We start from the raw sequence: 14,670 nt of genomic DNA, 5'->3' as shown, positions 1-14,670 counted from the left end.
TTGCTCTTTATACACTGGTAAAACATCTTTGAGTTTTCCTTAATCGTGCTTGCTAATATTTTTTCATGCCCAAAAAGTGAATGACCACGGTAGGTTTCCACTCACACCAGAAATACATCTTGTTCCTTATTAAAATGAGGGAAGAACCGAAAACAGTCAGCGTTAAGGCGCATCTTTTTATTGTGAGAGAAATGCTTTTTAACCATCTAGAAACAAAATTCAACACAGAAAAAAATAAATTAGCAATTTACAACAAAACAAATCACAGATTTCTTCGGTCGAACATACTGTTTGATACAAATTACTCAGTAACTCAAGGAACACATGTACAAAGCATGTAATCCACAGCAGATAGGCAACAAGGTCACAGACTGCACTAACCCCTGGGTTTCAGCTGCTGGAACTGGGGTATGAAGCAGTCTGGCGATTTGAGATTGTGCACGGGGGAAATATTGGTGTAACTGGTTCATATTCTCCCCCCCCCTCCCCCGTCCCACAAATCTTTTCACCCCCCTCATTTGAAAGAATCCAATTCTTACAGAGATCCTCCAGCCCCTCATTCAAACTCTCATTATTTTAGATTGAATCCAGATATCAAGCATTGGGAGATGACAGCCAAATTTGATCTTACCCTCGCCACATGTCCATACTTTCCGGCAAGGGATGTGCTGGGGGTGAGCAAGTCAATGGACCACGATGGCGAGGGGGGGGAAACCCGGGTAGTTTCTTCCCCTTCCTAACCCAAGGCAGAAGCCCTCAGCCCCTTTCTCCAAGTTTAGGTCAGCTAGCTCAGCCAGCCAGACCCTGGCACCCATTTCAGTGTATGGTCACTCAAGGACAGAGAGTTATGGGTTGGAATATTCGAGGTGTTTTCAAGGCGATTCGAGGGATCGATAGTAAAGGTGAGGTACAGAAAAACTATCTCCTCTGTTGGGATAATGGGGGCGTTGGCCCAAAATTAGAACTTGCCTTTTTCCAGAGTGGCGTTAGAAAACATTATTGTGGTAATTTGCAACTCCCTCCCCAAAAAGCTGTTCATGCAGGGGGCAGCGAACGGAATCAATTGGAAATTTCAAAACGGAGGTTGATAGATATTTGTTCAGTAAAAATATCACGGGTTTTGGAATTGAGACAGGCAAATGGAGTTAACATTCAGCTCAGCCATCAATTTCATAAATGGGGGCACCAGGCTTAAGGGATTGATTGGCCCATTCATTTTCCCATATTCCTAATAAGAGCTCAGGTTGTTAACATTTCTACTTCCTTAGACCATGGTATCCAGCTATCCATCCCTATCAAGCAGGGACAACAAGTGAATGCCCCTACTCATAGTGGTCCAATACATGGCCATTCCTGGTGGCAATGCACTGGATAAGATTATACCTGCTCTCTGCAGGCAGCAAATTAAACCCGACCAATATTTCCCCATTGCACATATAAAAATGGATTGACGATTATTGGCAGATATCAACTGAGGTCTCAATATTCCCTTTCTACAATCTTGTGCTGGTCTACGAAAACAGATTGCAGCCCAACAAGGATTAAAAAAAATCCAATTGTCCCAACTTAGTAATGGGAACATTACTTGTGTATGCTCCCGCTCCCCCCCTCCCACCCCCCCCCCCCCCCCCCCCCCCCCCCCCCCCCCCCCCCCCCCCCTAACTTATGTCACTCTGCACCAACCCCTTCCACCCTCTCAACCAGCCATACCACTGCACAAGTATTCACAGGACAGTCCATTTCATAGACTTCACAGTCATGAAGGATTTTAAGCAATAACACAGAATCAGGGCCCACGCCAGAGTGGGATTCAGTACTCATTCACAAAACGAAACAAAAAAAAAAAAGAGAACATTTCACCAATCAGAAATACATCAATCAGAAAGGCATGCAACATTATGAATTGGGCAGTACATAAAAAATATATACCGGGGCAAAAATAATTCTACAGAGACATCACATCCCCTCACAACATTCAAAAACATGAAATGATACATTTGACAGTGAAGAAGTGAACTTCAGCATTCTGATGGTATCAATGCTAAGCTTGCCAGCACTTGGGAGAGACAGAGAAAACATGTCATGGCATCAAACTCTCACCACAGTGCAAGAAAAACGCATGCACTAGACACGCACACTAGAACATGCGCCCACACTTGCACCAATTGGGTTCCATTGCAATTAAAGACTGCATTCATAGAATTATGGCCAAATAATTATTAATTGAGCAGTAGACAAAAAAAATCTATTATAATATTAAACTTCTTCAACTTTCACTTATTTACACATGACCAGAGTTCTGATCCAAGAGGAAAATAAATTAACAGGCAATATATATATGTTCGTCACATAAATAGTAAAAAATCAGCTTTCAGTCTGGTATAAACTGTCTGATTTCTTGTACACTCTTTTTTTTGGCAGGGACTGTCATGTGGGCGCACAAGGCGCCCATTACCTGACCAATGACACAGGAATGCTCAAAACAGTCCATAACATTGCGCAAATGCACTCGCTGTAGATTTACTATCCAACAGTGGCACAGGAAAATAGAATGGTGGTAGCTTGTTACCACAAGTGTTGCAAAGATTCTCCCCCCCCCCCCCCACCCCCCCCCCTCCATTCGCTAATACATTTTCTTTTTTCTCAAAAAAAATGGAGGGGGAAATAGAATATCTCTTCTCTTCCTTCTCCACATACATTATTTCCTGGACCCAACAATACCCATTGTTTTTATGCTTTCCAATCTTATTAGCCTTCTTACACGCAACCACTCTCCCACGTTTCAGTGTTCATAGTGCAAGTCCAGGTTACCCTCATTACTGTCCTTCAATGCAAGATCCAGGTCCAATCTTAGACAATTCCCCATGTATTCTGGAGGTGAAACACTGTATTGGATTAATGAAGAAACAAGCATTTCCTTGCACTATGCATCAACTCCATTCTACAACCTTCAATCATTCTTTCACATTCTGCACCCTCGTTTTGCTCCACTTTTCTCTTGTTCCACTTTTTTTTTTTAAAGACATTCTGTAATCTCTGACACATCTTCCCTCTCACAGCACATTTGCATTGACGTCTCATTTGCATTGACATCAATCACTTGGGACACCGACATAAACACAGCCATTCAGCTTGTCCCCACTCAGATCAGCTTATTGCAAATCGCCACAGCCTTCTTGTAGACTGCGGTCACGTTATCAAGGTCCATGAGGGAGAAGTTGCTGTCACCCAACTCGGTTGAAACACTCATCTTCCGAAGGCGCGGCCTGCAGTCTGCCTCAGACCCTTCCAGGTGGAGCAGGTCGTCCGCCGAGACGCAGCTCCGCATCTGGCTGCGTTCCTGCCGGCCCTCGGGAGGGCAGGCGGTCAAAGGATTCAGAGGACGAGGATGCTGTCTCGCTCACCGCACTCGACGGGTAACTCCGGTTTGACGAGAGTCTAATGTCGGAAAAGGCCAACTCGTTGAAGGAAGCCCAAGCTTTTCAGGGTCGACTTCCCATTGCAGAGTCCGTGCTACTGGAGGAGAACTTCCCATACGTTTAAGGATACCTTTGCGCCTGCATGTTGCGTCTTTGGAGCCATCGCCATTGGTATGGTTAGTGTCGAAATTCACTGCGTCAAAGACGGAAGAGTTCTCACAGTCCAGCAAGTCTGCTGACTCACTCGGTTCTGGTGACGAATAATAGCCAGATTCTCTTTTGCGGGTTTCCTTTAGGATCCCCTTCTTTGGTGCTGGGGCAGCCGCACTTGGCGATTGGCTATTGGTCTCTGTTGCTGATGTGCTGGAGTCTTTATGGACTGAAGACCGGCTCCTCTAAAGGCACAGAGTGATTGACGTTGCCCGCACTGTGCGAGCGATGTTCGTAATTGTTCCTTTTCTTCAGTATCCTTTTGGCCTCTTCAGCAGGGACTTGCCCTGGCTTTCGGGAGCTCCCCCCTCCTGCATCGAGTGCGAAATGTCATTCTCTTCTTTGATTTCTTGAGTGACCTCTGCCGTTCCAGCGGTGAGCTGTGCTGCTTGAAGAAGCAACGCACCTTCGAGCCACTTTCAAAAACGATGCGGGATGACCGCTGCACCCAGTCCAAAGTGATCGTCACAGGCGATTCGTAGTCTTTCAGCGACTCCATCTCGCAGACTGGGGTCTTGTAGCCCCAATTCACCCACCAATGATTCGCAACATCTTCAATGGTGGCTCGACGGTCAGGGTTCACCATCAATAGCCAACGGATCAGCCCACATGCATCTGTGATAAGGTCAAAGAGAATAAACATAAATAACCATGTTTTCCAATAACTGCAATTGTAACAGCAACAACACCAAAAACTTTTATTATATACCATCTTTTCTTGGAAAAAAAAATGAATTTAGAGTACCCAATTTTTTTTTTCAATTAAGGGGGTGAGACCCATGCAGACACAGGGAGAACGTGCAATCTCCGCATGGACAGTGACCCGGGGCCAGGATCAAACCGGGTCCTCGGCGCTGTGAGGCAGCAGTGCTAACAACTGCGCCACTGTGCTGCCCCTTATATCATAGAATTTACAGTGCAGAAGGAGGCCATTCGGCCCATCGAGTCTGCACCGGCTCTTGGAAAGAGCGCTCCACTTAAGCCCACACATCCCTGCAACCCAGTAACCCCACCTAACCCAAGGGCAATTGATCATGGCTAATCCACCTAACCTGCACATCTTTGGACAGTGGGAGGAAACCGGAGCACCCGGAGGAAACCCACGCAGACACGAGGAGAACGTGCAGACTCCGCACAGACAGTGGCCCAAGCCAGGAATCGAACCTGGGACCCTGGAGCTGTGAAGCAACTGTGCTAACCACTGTGTTACCGTGCTGCCCCTTTATCTAGCACCTTTAACATAACAAAATATTTCCAAGGTGCAAAACCAGACAAAATTTCACACTGGCTATGAATGTGAGGAGATATTTGAACAGGTGGGTCAAAGGGCAGGTTTTAAGAAGCATACCTTTAAGAGGGAGGGAGTGTGCTTTAGGGAGGGAACTCCGTAGTTGAGGGCTCAAACTGCTGAAGGCACAGATACCAATGGTGGAGGGATTAAATTGGGGGGGGGGTGGGGGGGGCGGGGGGAGAAAGAGGCAAGAATGGAGGAGCACAGAGATCTTAGAAGGTTATAGAGCAAAAGGAGATTACAAAGGTGGGGAGGGAGGTCGTCATGGCAGGGTCAGAATAAAAATATGAGAATCTGATACTCGAGACATCAGTGGGCTATGAGCCAAAGTATGTCAATGAGCACAGGGGTGATGGACGACTGGGACTCAGTCCAAGTTAGGGTACCATCATGAGTGAATATAAAAATACATGTTTAACTGTGTGATAAAATCTGCTAAAAGTTCAACTGGAAGGTGCATTTTGTTGGTGTTGAGGGACCAGGATTGATAGCTGCCCTAGGCGCTGTTGTTGATCTCAGCTGGGCAGTACACTGGTCTAGTTTTCACCTGACCCTAATAGAAACAGAAATTAAGGAATATGCTCATGCTCTGCAGTGACATACCTGCCCTATCTAACTGCCTACCATAGGTTTCCAATTTTACAACCGTGAACGTGCTCCGGAGGTCTTTCAGTGTAACGCACTTTGGGATGTCCCAAGATTGCACAAGGCACTATAAGAATTCAGGTTTTTCTTTACCTGAAGGTTTGATAGGCTCACGGTACTCTCCATTGGTGATTTGTTTAACCAGGTTTCTGTAATCGTGCCCGTCAAATGGCATGGTGCCATGAACCAAGGTATAGAGCAGTACGCCCAAGGACCAGCTGTCAACCTGTCGGGGGGGGCAACAAAATTCATGTTACTGGGGAAACCAAACCAAGGAGATTTGGGAGGCCAGCAATAGTGGTGAATGTAGGATAACTTTTTATTCAAAACAATATACATAATTGGCTCTATTTGTTACACGGAATTGTACATTTCTATGGTCCTAAAGCCTCTCTAAACACGCTGTGTCAACTTGGTGCATAATAAATATACTGGAGTAATCTTCAACATAAATCTTAGTGACTCTCTGATCCTCATGTGTATGAGCACTTTAGTGTTAGCCTGTTTGCAAGTTCTGAATACTATTACTTGATGTGTTCAGTTCAATTAAGAAGACTTGCTTAAAGCTAACAAAATGTAAAATGTCAACACTCCTCTCATAAAAGGAAAGGCCCCACGGGTTTATTTGCTAACATTCCATAATCAGATTTTATATACTGATGGCTGCTCTGCTAAATTTGTCCTCTTATTTGCGATAGATCTATTCCAACCCCAGCCCAAGTCACAAGCCACAATTACATAGAATTTACAACCATTTGAGCCAATGGGCCTACAAAGCAAAGGGGCCTCTTTCTACCTAACCTCACTTTACCCCGGTAGCATATCCTTCTGTTCCCTTCTGCCTCAGGCACTTATCTAGTTTCTCTTCTGCCATTTGCCTCAACGTCTCCGTCAGGAAATGAGTTCCACGTTCTCACCAATCTCTGGCTAAAGAAATTTCCCCTGACCTCTCTATTGGCCTTATTGGTGACTATCATAAATTTATGGCCCCCAAGTTTCGGCCTGAACACCCTATTGCAATCAAACGCCGGTCCCCTCTGGTTTAGCAGCTTAGAAGATCATGGACAGGCGTTAAGAGCTGAAAAGAGGAGTAGGGTTTCCTTGGGATTTGTCAGAACTCTTTTGAATAAATAACCTTTGCCTGTATCAGATGACAAAGAGTCCATTGAGAAAAATACCTTGGGAGAAAATCTTTAGCATTCTGAGGGGCAATTAAGAAACTGCGCACTCACCTCGGGTCCCCTGTAAGGGCGGCCATTGACAATTTCCGGAGATGCATACAAGGGACTGCCACAGAACGTCTGTAAAAACCGGTCATGATGGTACAAATTGGAGAGGCCAAAATCAGCAATCTGGGAAGAAAATAATTAAAAAGGCGACTTTAGAGTGGAGAAGGTCCACCTTCATTGCTCGACTGTTGCCTACTGTAAATCTGAACCACATCAAAGATTCAAATGACAACTGAACGTGCAGCACGTGACACGTCCACAGGGTTGCTGAATGACTCAAACAAGGCAAACAGGCCAATTTGCAGTGTATTTACTTTGGAGAATTATACGTGCTTGGATCAGATCAAGCTGAGGGGAACTGGCAGATGGTATGTATGTAATTACATTTTTTATCAGGGTAAGCAGAAGTAGGAGAGGCTAGATTTGGGTCTGGACTGAACAGTTTCCCAAAGGGTCCATCTGGCCTAGTTTCTAACACACCAGTCTGGCGTCAAGCCAAAATTTTTTACTATTTTTGTTTCCCAAAAAAAGAACAAAACCCAGCACCGACCCATTTAATCAGACTTCGAGATGGGAAGCAGTGACGAGAGGTTGATCACCTCCTCCTCCTCCCTCTATTTCCTGCAGTGACAGCGCCAATCAACAATACCCGCCCTCAGTGCCCACTCCGAGTGCCAGTCTAGACAATGAAAGTTGGCAGGCTGTATTCCCAATGGAGGGCAGTAGACGCAGTGTCTGATTCTGTCCGAAGCATTTCCAAGTACGGGGTTATTAGATGACAGTAGGGAGAGGGAATGCTGCATTTAGATTTTATTTTTTACAAAGGTTGAAATGCTAAGGAGCAAAAATAAGACACAGGCAGACACTCCCAGGGTCAATACTTAGAGCTGGAGGTGCCATCTCTCAGTTGGGATACCTGCCCATCTAAGTAGATGTACAAGATCCCAGGTCACTATTGGAAGAGGAGCACGGGAGCTCTCTCGTGTTCTGGGCCAAACTTTATCCATCCACCACCATTGAGAAAGCAGATTACTTGGTCATTTTCACATTGCTGTTTGTGAGATCTCGCTGTTGTGCAAGTTGGCTGCAGTTTTTTTCCATGTTGCAACAGTTTTAAAAGTATTTAACTGGTTGAGAAGCATTTTGTCATTCAGGGAAGGTGGCTTCTTAAAAAAGAACATAGAAACAGGAGCAGGCCATTCCGCCCTTTGTGACTGTCCCGTCATCCAATTAGGTTAAGGCGGATCTTGAATCCATCTACTCCTCCTCCTTCACCCTTGCTCAATATTTCAATTTTGTATATTAAAAATTAACCAGTAATTTGAGTGTCAGGGTCAGCTTTGAGAAAAGGTCACGGGCCACCAGATTAACACAATAAAATGTAAACACACTCGGAACACAAATAGGTCAGATAGGCGACATTGCAAAACTTACGAGGGACCAATGCAAACAGCACACCCCAGTTAATAGGGACTGTCCGCTCAATGGGTGTGTTGCAGCTGCCATTTACAAGACAGCCAGGCCTTTTAGAGTTGAAATGCTCTCAATTTACTTCAGTGCCTCTTTGACGGAGAGGAGGAAATCGATCAGGGTTCCCAGCTCCCAATCAGCATCTAATGTCTCCTGCAGTAGGTGTATGGGGACTATTGCCAGGTGATAGGGTTAGGCTCTCATGTGTTGCTTTCTATTGAGCCCCCCCCCCCCCCCTCCCCCCCACCGTGTGGGGAAGTAGAAATGCCCGTGAAACTGCACCCAACACCTTAAGAAAACTAAAGCAGAAAAAAACCTGGGACAAATGTGCTGTGTGCCACCGTCCTAGAATAAATAACAAGGCTCAAAATTAAGAACATGAGAAATAAGAGGTGGAGGTGACCGTCTGACCCTTTGAGCCTGTTCCGCTATTCAACAAGATCATGAGCTGAACCCCAATTCTCACACTCTCCCCATGTCCCTTAAATATCACATTACTACCCCCCCCCCCCCCCCCCCCCCCCCGCCACATTGGCATCTTTCTCTCCTTAGAACCTTTTGAATAGTCAGAGCTTTATCCGTGTCAGAGAATTATAGAATTGTCCAGCCCAGAAGAAAGCCATTCGGCCCAGCAAGTTTGCAATCAGCTCTTTTCAAGCGAGCCGGTTCACCCTGATCTTCCCCCAATTTTGTTCCTTCCAACCATTTATCCAAGCCATTTCTTGAATGTGTATCCATCACCACATCAGGCAGTTCATTCCAAACTCAAATCCTAACCGCTCATTGTTTTTTTTTCTTGCTCACGACTCCACTGGGCCCTTTTTCCAATTACCCAAAATCTTGCATTTGACATGAAGCATTGGATTGATCCAAGCAGTTCACTGCAAGTGTCAAATTCTCAGCAATATCATGCAGTCCCTGATCTAAGTTAATGCAAACTCTTGGGCCCAATAAAAATATCATGAGGATGCCTCCTGCTCCTATTTCTCATTTCTTATGCAAATCACATTGGAGAGTACTGTACTGTCTACAGTTCTGGTCTCCATAATAAAGAAGATTAAGAGGCACAGAAGAAGCTGCAAAAAAAAAAAACTTACATGGATGCTACTGGAACCAAGGAGTTCTAAATGTTATCAGAATTATCAGGAGAGAGAAGGTTGGGGCTCTTCTACAGCGAAGAAAAGGCTCAGATTCGCCCAAAGGGAGGTCTTTAAGGTTGTGTAGGTATTTGATAGGCATATTGTGCAGATGATGTTTTCAATTGCGGCAGAGTTGATAATTAGGGGCCACAAATATAAGATAAGGCGGCCAACCAGGAATTCAGAAGAAACTGCTATTTGTTAGAAAGTGAAACTTCTAATCACTTAGTTGAGGCAAAGAGCAGAGCTGTCTTTGAGGGACAATGAGATAGGTGTACGAGGGAGAAAAGAGAAATACATACAGATGGGGTTAGATGAAATAAGGTAGGAGGAGGCTCCTGTGGAGCATAAATGCTGGCATGCACCAGTTGGGCTGAATGGCCTGTTTATGTGCTGTTAATTCCTTGCAAAAGTGAAAGGGAGGACATTACCCAATTCAAAATCAACAATTGTGAAACTGAACTGGAGCATTAGATCATGGAATTCAAATAGTACCTAATAACAGGTAGCTCTTGACACAGGCAGCCATGGCTATAATTAAAAATGACCCTTTACTGGGAACAAATCACGGTTGGGTGGTCGATCGTGACTGTAATTGCTACTTAGGCTGATATAGAAGTTTGGGGAGGGGGGTTGGGGAAGAGGGAGGAAAAGAGACTATCATTGCAACTGAAAAGGCTCTGGGAAAGGCAATATAACGACTGGGGCTGAATGACTCAATCGAGATAGGTTAGGGCTGGGAATGTTTGCAACAGTTGCTAGGTGACAAAGTACGTCTGTTACACTGACCTTTTATAGATCCCATCACAAAACAATCCCATTTACTGCTTTGCAAGTGAACAGAGGCTGCAGTTGCCATTTTAATCAATTTAGTCTGTGGCAGCCAAGAGGGTAGGATTTATCGAAACGCGGAGTATTGGAGTAACATAGAGGGCAGAAACAGAATATAACACCTTTCTTGAGCAAGGGCACCCTGTTACCGCAACTCCCCAGATAATATAAAAACCACGTACAGCTTTAAAACTCAGAAAGTTTCTGAGGAGGAAGGTATCAGAATTACTGATATGAGAGAGATAATATCCTCATTACTCTAGATAGTTCTCTCTGCGTGTCCAGTCAACAGCACCTTATATTTACATAGCATCTTTAATAATGTCCCTCATAAGAGCAATATCCGACACACTGAACCACGTAAGGTGCTGCAAGAGCTGAAGACCATATGCTTGCTCAAAGACGTGAAGTTTGTGAAGCATCTTAAAAGAGGACAGAGAGAGGCGGCGATGTGAGAGGGTCAGAGGGAAATGCAGGGCCTCGCGCCCAGGCAGCCAAAGGCATGGTCACCAATAGTGAGCAGCCGTGATTTTAATCACTTCAGGAGGCCAGAATTGGAAGAATGCAGTGATCTGGTGAGTGCTTGGAACGCGCTGCCAGGGGAGGCTGTGGTAGCAGATACATGAACGCCTTTTGAGAATGCCGTTAAAGAGGCATTTCGACAAATTCATGGATATGATGGGTATGGAGGGATGCTGCACGAGGAAGTGCTGAGGGCTTTAGCCAAGGGTGGTATCATGACCGGTATAGGCTCGGAGGGCCGAAAGGCCTGTTCCTGTGCTGTATTGTTCTTTATCTCAGAGGGCTGCAAGGCGTTGGAGATAGGGAGGGGGTAGGGCCATGGAGGAATCTGAAAACAAGCCAATCACATGAACGAGAGGTGCCTCAGCACTTTATCTTCGAAACTGTTCCCTCAACAATACTAGAGTAACCTGGTGAAGCTGCGCTTCTTACCTTAACGTTCCCAGTGGCGTCCAACAGGATATTCTCCAGTTTCAGGTCCCGGTGCACAATTCCATTCTGGAAAACAGGAAACCAAAACCATAAATTTTCAGCTTAGCTCCAGAAAGGGCGTTGAGAGACAGTGGGACACATTTCTCCATTAATCCTGGCTTTACTACATACCTGAAGAGATTTAGCTAGCAGAAGCTTGGAAGGTTTGAGTTTCCCCCTGCCCCCCTCCCTCTGTGCGACGCATGTTGTTAATTCAAGAAGGACACCAAGCTCCCACAGGGACAAAAATAACTCCATTATCCAATTGTTTGCACTTCTTTAATTGGTCTGTGCACTCTCCATGGTGCTCAGTGCGTGGGTGTCTGGCAGCTAGTTTAGCTGGAAAAGGCATGAAATTCTGGACTTGCCCCAAGGTTCAGGATGTCTACTGGCGGACCCTTGGGGGGGGGGGGGGGGGGGGGGGGGGCAGATTGCCCCCCCAGTGTCTACCAGAGGAGGCTAGGTCGGATGCTCATGTGGTTCCAGTAGCAAATGAGGGATGCAAATGTTTCAGCATCTTACAGTCAAAGCAGCCAGCTGGTTTATAAATCTCCCCCAATGTATCCTCCCACTTCTGCAGAAGGTGCTGGCTAGTTCACGCTGGGCACAGCATTGTCCCACTGCAATAGTGTCCATTCTCCCTGGGGACGCTCAATCCTTCAGAATTGTGCTGGGGCCTCCAGGAATAAATCTCCGGAACAACCAGCAGAATAATCAGAGGGACATTTTGTTTCCAACTTCTTGAAATGTTTTTGTTGGTTACAAATAGATAATTCTTTGAGATGTGATTTGCTAGCAAGGCAGTCATTTGTTCCTGTCCCCTAGTTGTTCTTTGAGAAGTAGTAGTTCATAAAACCATAGCGTTTACAGTGCAGAAGGAGGCTATTCGGCCCATCGAGTCTGCACCAGCCCTTGGAAAGAGCACTGCCCTTGAAAATGAAATGAAATGAAAATCGCTTATTGTCACGAGTCGGCTTCAATGAAGTTACTATGAAAAGCCCCTAGTCGCCACATTCCGGCGCCTGTTCGGGGAGGCTAGTACGGGAATTGAACCGTGCTGCTGACCTGCCTTGGTCTGCTTTAAAAGCCAGCGATTTAGCCCAGTGTGCCCTACTTAAGCCCATGCCTCCACCCTATCCCTGTAACCCAGTAACCCCATCTAATCTTTTGGACACTAAGGGCAATTTGTCATGGCGAATTCACCAAACTTGCACATCTTTGGACAGTGGGAGGAAACCGGAGCACCCGCAGGAAACCCACACAGACATGGGGAGAAGGTGCAGACTCCAGACAGACAGTTACACGAGGCCGGAATTGAACCTGGGACCCTGGAGCTGTGAGGCAGCAATGCTTGCCACCGTGTCGCTAGAGACTGTTGTGAGATGAAGGCGATGCCACAGGGTTGATACAGATTGGGACTTTGATACAAACAGAAGAGAAAGAAATAGTAACAGACCATTCTGCCCATCGCGACTGCTCTGCCATTCAATACAATCATGGCTTCAAATCTATTTTCCCGCCTACTCCCCATATCCCTCATTTCTCAGACACCAAAAGCCTACCCATCTCCGCCTTAAATATATTCAGTGATGAAGCATCCAGGACTCTCTGGAATAGAGAATTCCAAAGGTTCACAACCCTTGCAGTGAAGAAATTGCTCCTCATCCCAGTCCTAAATGGTTGGCTCCTTATCTTGAGTCTGTGCCCCTGTGTTCTAGTTCCCCAGCCAGGGTAGGCAACTGCTCAGAATCTACGCTGCCAAGCCCCTTCAGAATCTTATATGTGTTTCAATAAGGTCACCCCTCATTCTTGAGAATTCCAGAACCTATAGACCCCCAATTATCTCAGGCTCTCCCCATAGCGCAACCGTCTCAAACCATGGATCAACCTAGTGAACTTTCATTATGCTGTCGCCAACACAAGTACATCCTTCTTTATGATCAAACAACTGTAAAAACAAAAAGGGTATTTGATGGGTAGGGCAGTTGGAGGCAGCAGGCACTGTGTCAAATCCTCCAGGAGATGGTGATCGGAAGTTCATGAGGATTCAACATGTGACCTGGAGTCCTCATCCATAATTGACCAGCACCATCAGAGACTCCAGCCCCTTCTCGGAAAGCGCCTGACTGGATTACAAAGGGAATGGACAGCCCAGTTGAATTTATTGCCTGCCTTATCACAGGGCTGCCGAGAATCACTTCTGAAGCTCCAGCGGAGATCAACAACGCTGGGAATGAACCTCGGACCCAAAATGTGGTACCACAATGCCAGGTGATGCAGACTATTGGTTCCAACTGCCCAAAATACTGCAAATAAGACAAGATTTCCATGATTTTTTTTTTTTTCTGATGCTCTAATATTCATTTTGTGTCTCGAGTCCAGGCCCCAAACAATTGTCCATTAGGTTTCCTCTTGAATGAAAGAGTTTTTGAGCAAGAGCCCGGAAGGTTTCATTTCCCCCTCGAGTCTTGTCTAAAGAGAACTGGAAAATACGTCAAGTCTTTCATGTGGAGGTGGTGTGGGAGGCATAACAGAATGACCTTTCAACTCGGGAAATGCTTTTACCCTCCTCTTCCCACCACCCCCACAGTCTTTCTCCACCTGCAGTCAATGCAGCGCTTGTAAATTAGCTTCAATTGGAAACAGGCTGCGTCTGATCCCTGTACACAACTTGCACACTTCCCTAACACAGAGTGGCAGATTGCCAAGGCACAAGGCACGCAGGCTCGCTCTCTCCGGCCCATGCTCTCCCTCTTGCTCTCCTCCAGCTGGCTGCTTCACTGAGGCCGACGTACCTGGGGACCAATCAGCTGCCGCCGCAGAAGGAGAAAAGAGAAACAAGCCTCCCCCCCTCCAGTGTGCCCCACAAGCGCCCCCCCCCCCCCACATCATCCATTCAGAGAGCTCCTAAATAGATCCTGCGCAACATTACGAGAAAGGGGAATGGAATAACGGAATTCTTACTAATAGGGAACAATTGTCTATTTTGAGCCGGTCGAATGGAGTTGCCGACATCTGTTTCAACTTTTTTTTTTGTTTTTAAAAGACCCAGGTGGTTGGAAACGATTTCTGCTTGTAGCCAAACATTCCAAAAACACAAGAGGAGCTTGTTGTCGACCATGCTGGATTATCGAGGTGGAAAAGAACACACGATAAGCAGGAAATTCAAGTCTCGTGTATTCTGCCTTTTCTTAAAAAAAAATCCTGGACATGGTTTATTATTTTGAACAACGATTCTGAGTGGAGACAGGATACATGGGCACTGGGATTAGTTAAATCGGACTTTTCCAGGAGCCCTTTGAGCTCTTCAAAGCACATAAGGGTACACGGTAATGATGGAAGTGCCCAGGCAGTGGCGGTTTGCCAGATATTGGTGCAAAGGTTAAATTCAGAGCTCCTTGTTCCTGTGAAGAATACACCAATAGGAAGGGGCAATCTAGCCT

The 14,670-nt window shown here is 45.9% G+C and overlaps 1 protein-coding gene across 1 annotated transcript in view; it reads right to left on the bottom strand.

Moving 5' to 3' along the window:
* Positions 1-3,007: 3,007 nt before the first annotated feature.
* The window catches only part of nuak2 (NUAK family, SNF1-like kinase, 2), a 40,975-nt gene continuing 29,312 nt past the window's right edge, over positions 3,008-14,670 (bottom strand). Inside the window, 9 exon segments of the mRNA XM_038819758.1 lie at positions 3,008-3,356; positions 3,358-3,535; positions 3,538-3,809; positions 3,811-3,886; positions 3,889-3,969; positions 3,972-4,244; positions 5,659-5,791; positions 6,798-6,917; positions 11,189-11,254. Of these exon segments, the coding sequence (XP_038675686.1) occupies positions 3,143-3,356; positions 3,358-3,535; positions 3,538-3,809; positions 3,811-3,886; positions 3,889-3,969; positions 3,972-4,244; positions 5,659-5,791; positions 6,798-6,917; positions 11,189-11,254 (1,413 nt within the window). The 3' untranslated portion in view covers positions 3,008-3,142.

This window comes from Scyliorhinus canicula, chromosome 15 (genome assembly GCF_902713615.1).
Source record: "Scyliorhinus canicula chromosome 15, sScyCan1.1, whole genome shotgun sequence".
NCBI classification, from domain to species: domain Eukaryota; kingdom Metazoa; phylum Chordata; class Chondrichthyes; order Carcharhiniformes; family Scyliorhinidae; genus Scyliorhinus; species Scyliorhinus canicula.
Note: the sequence above shows the minus strand (reverse complement) of the source record. Positions and strands in the feature narration are given on the sequence as shown.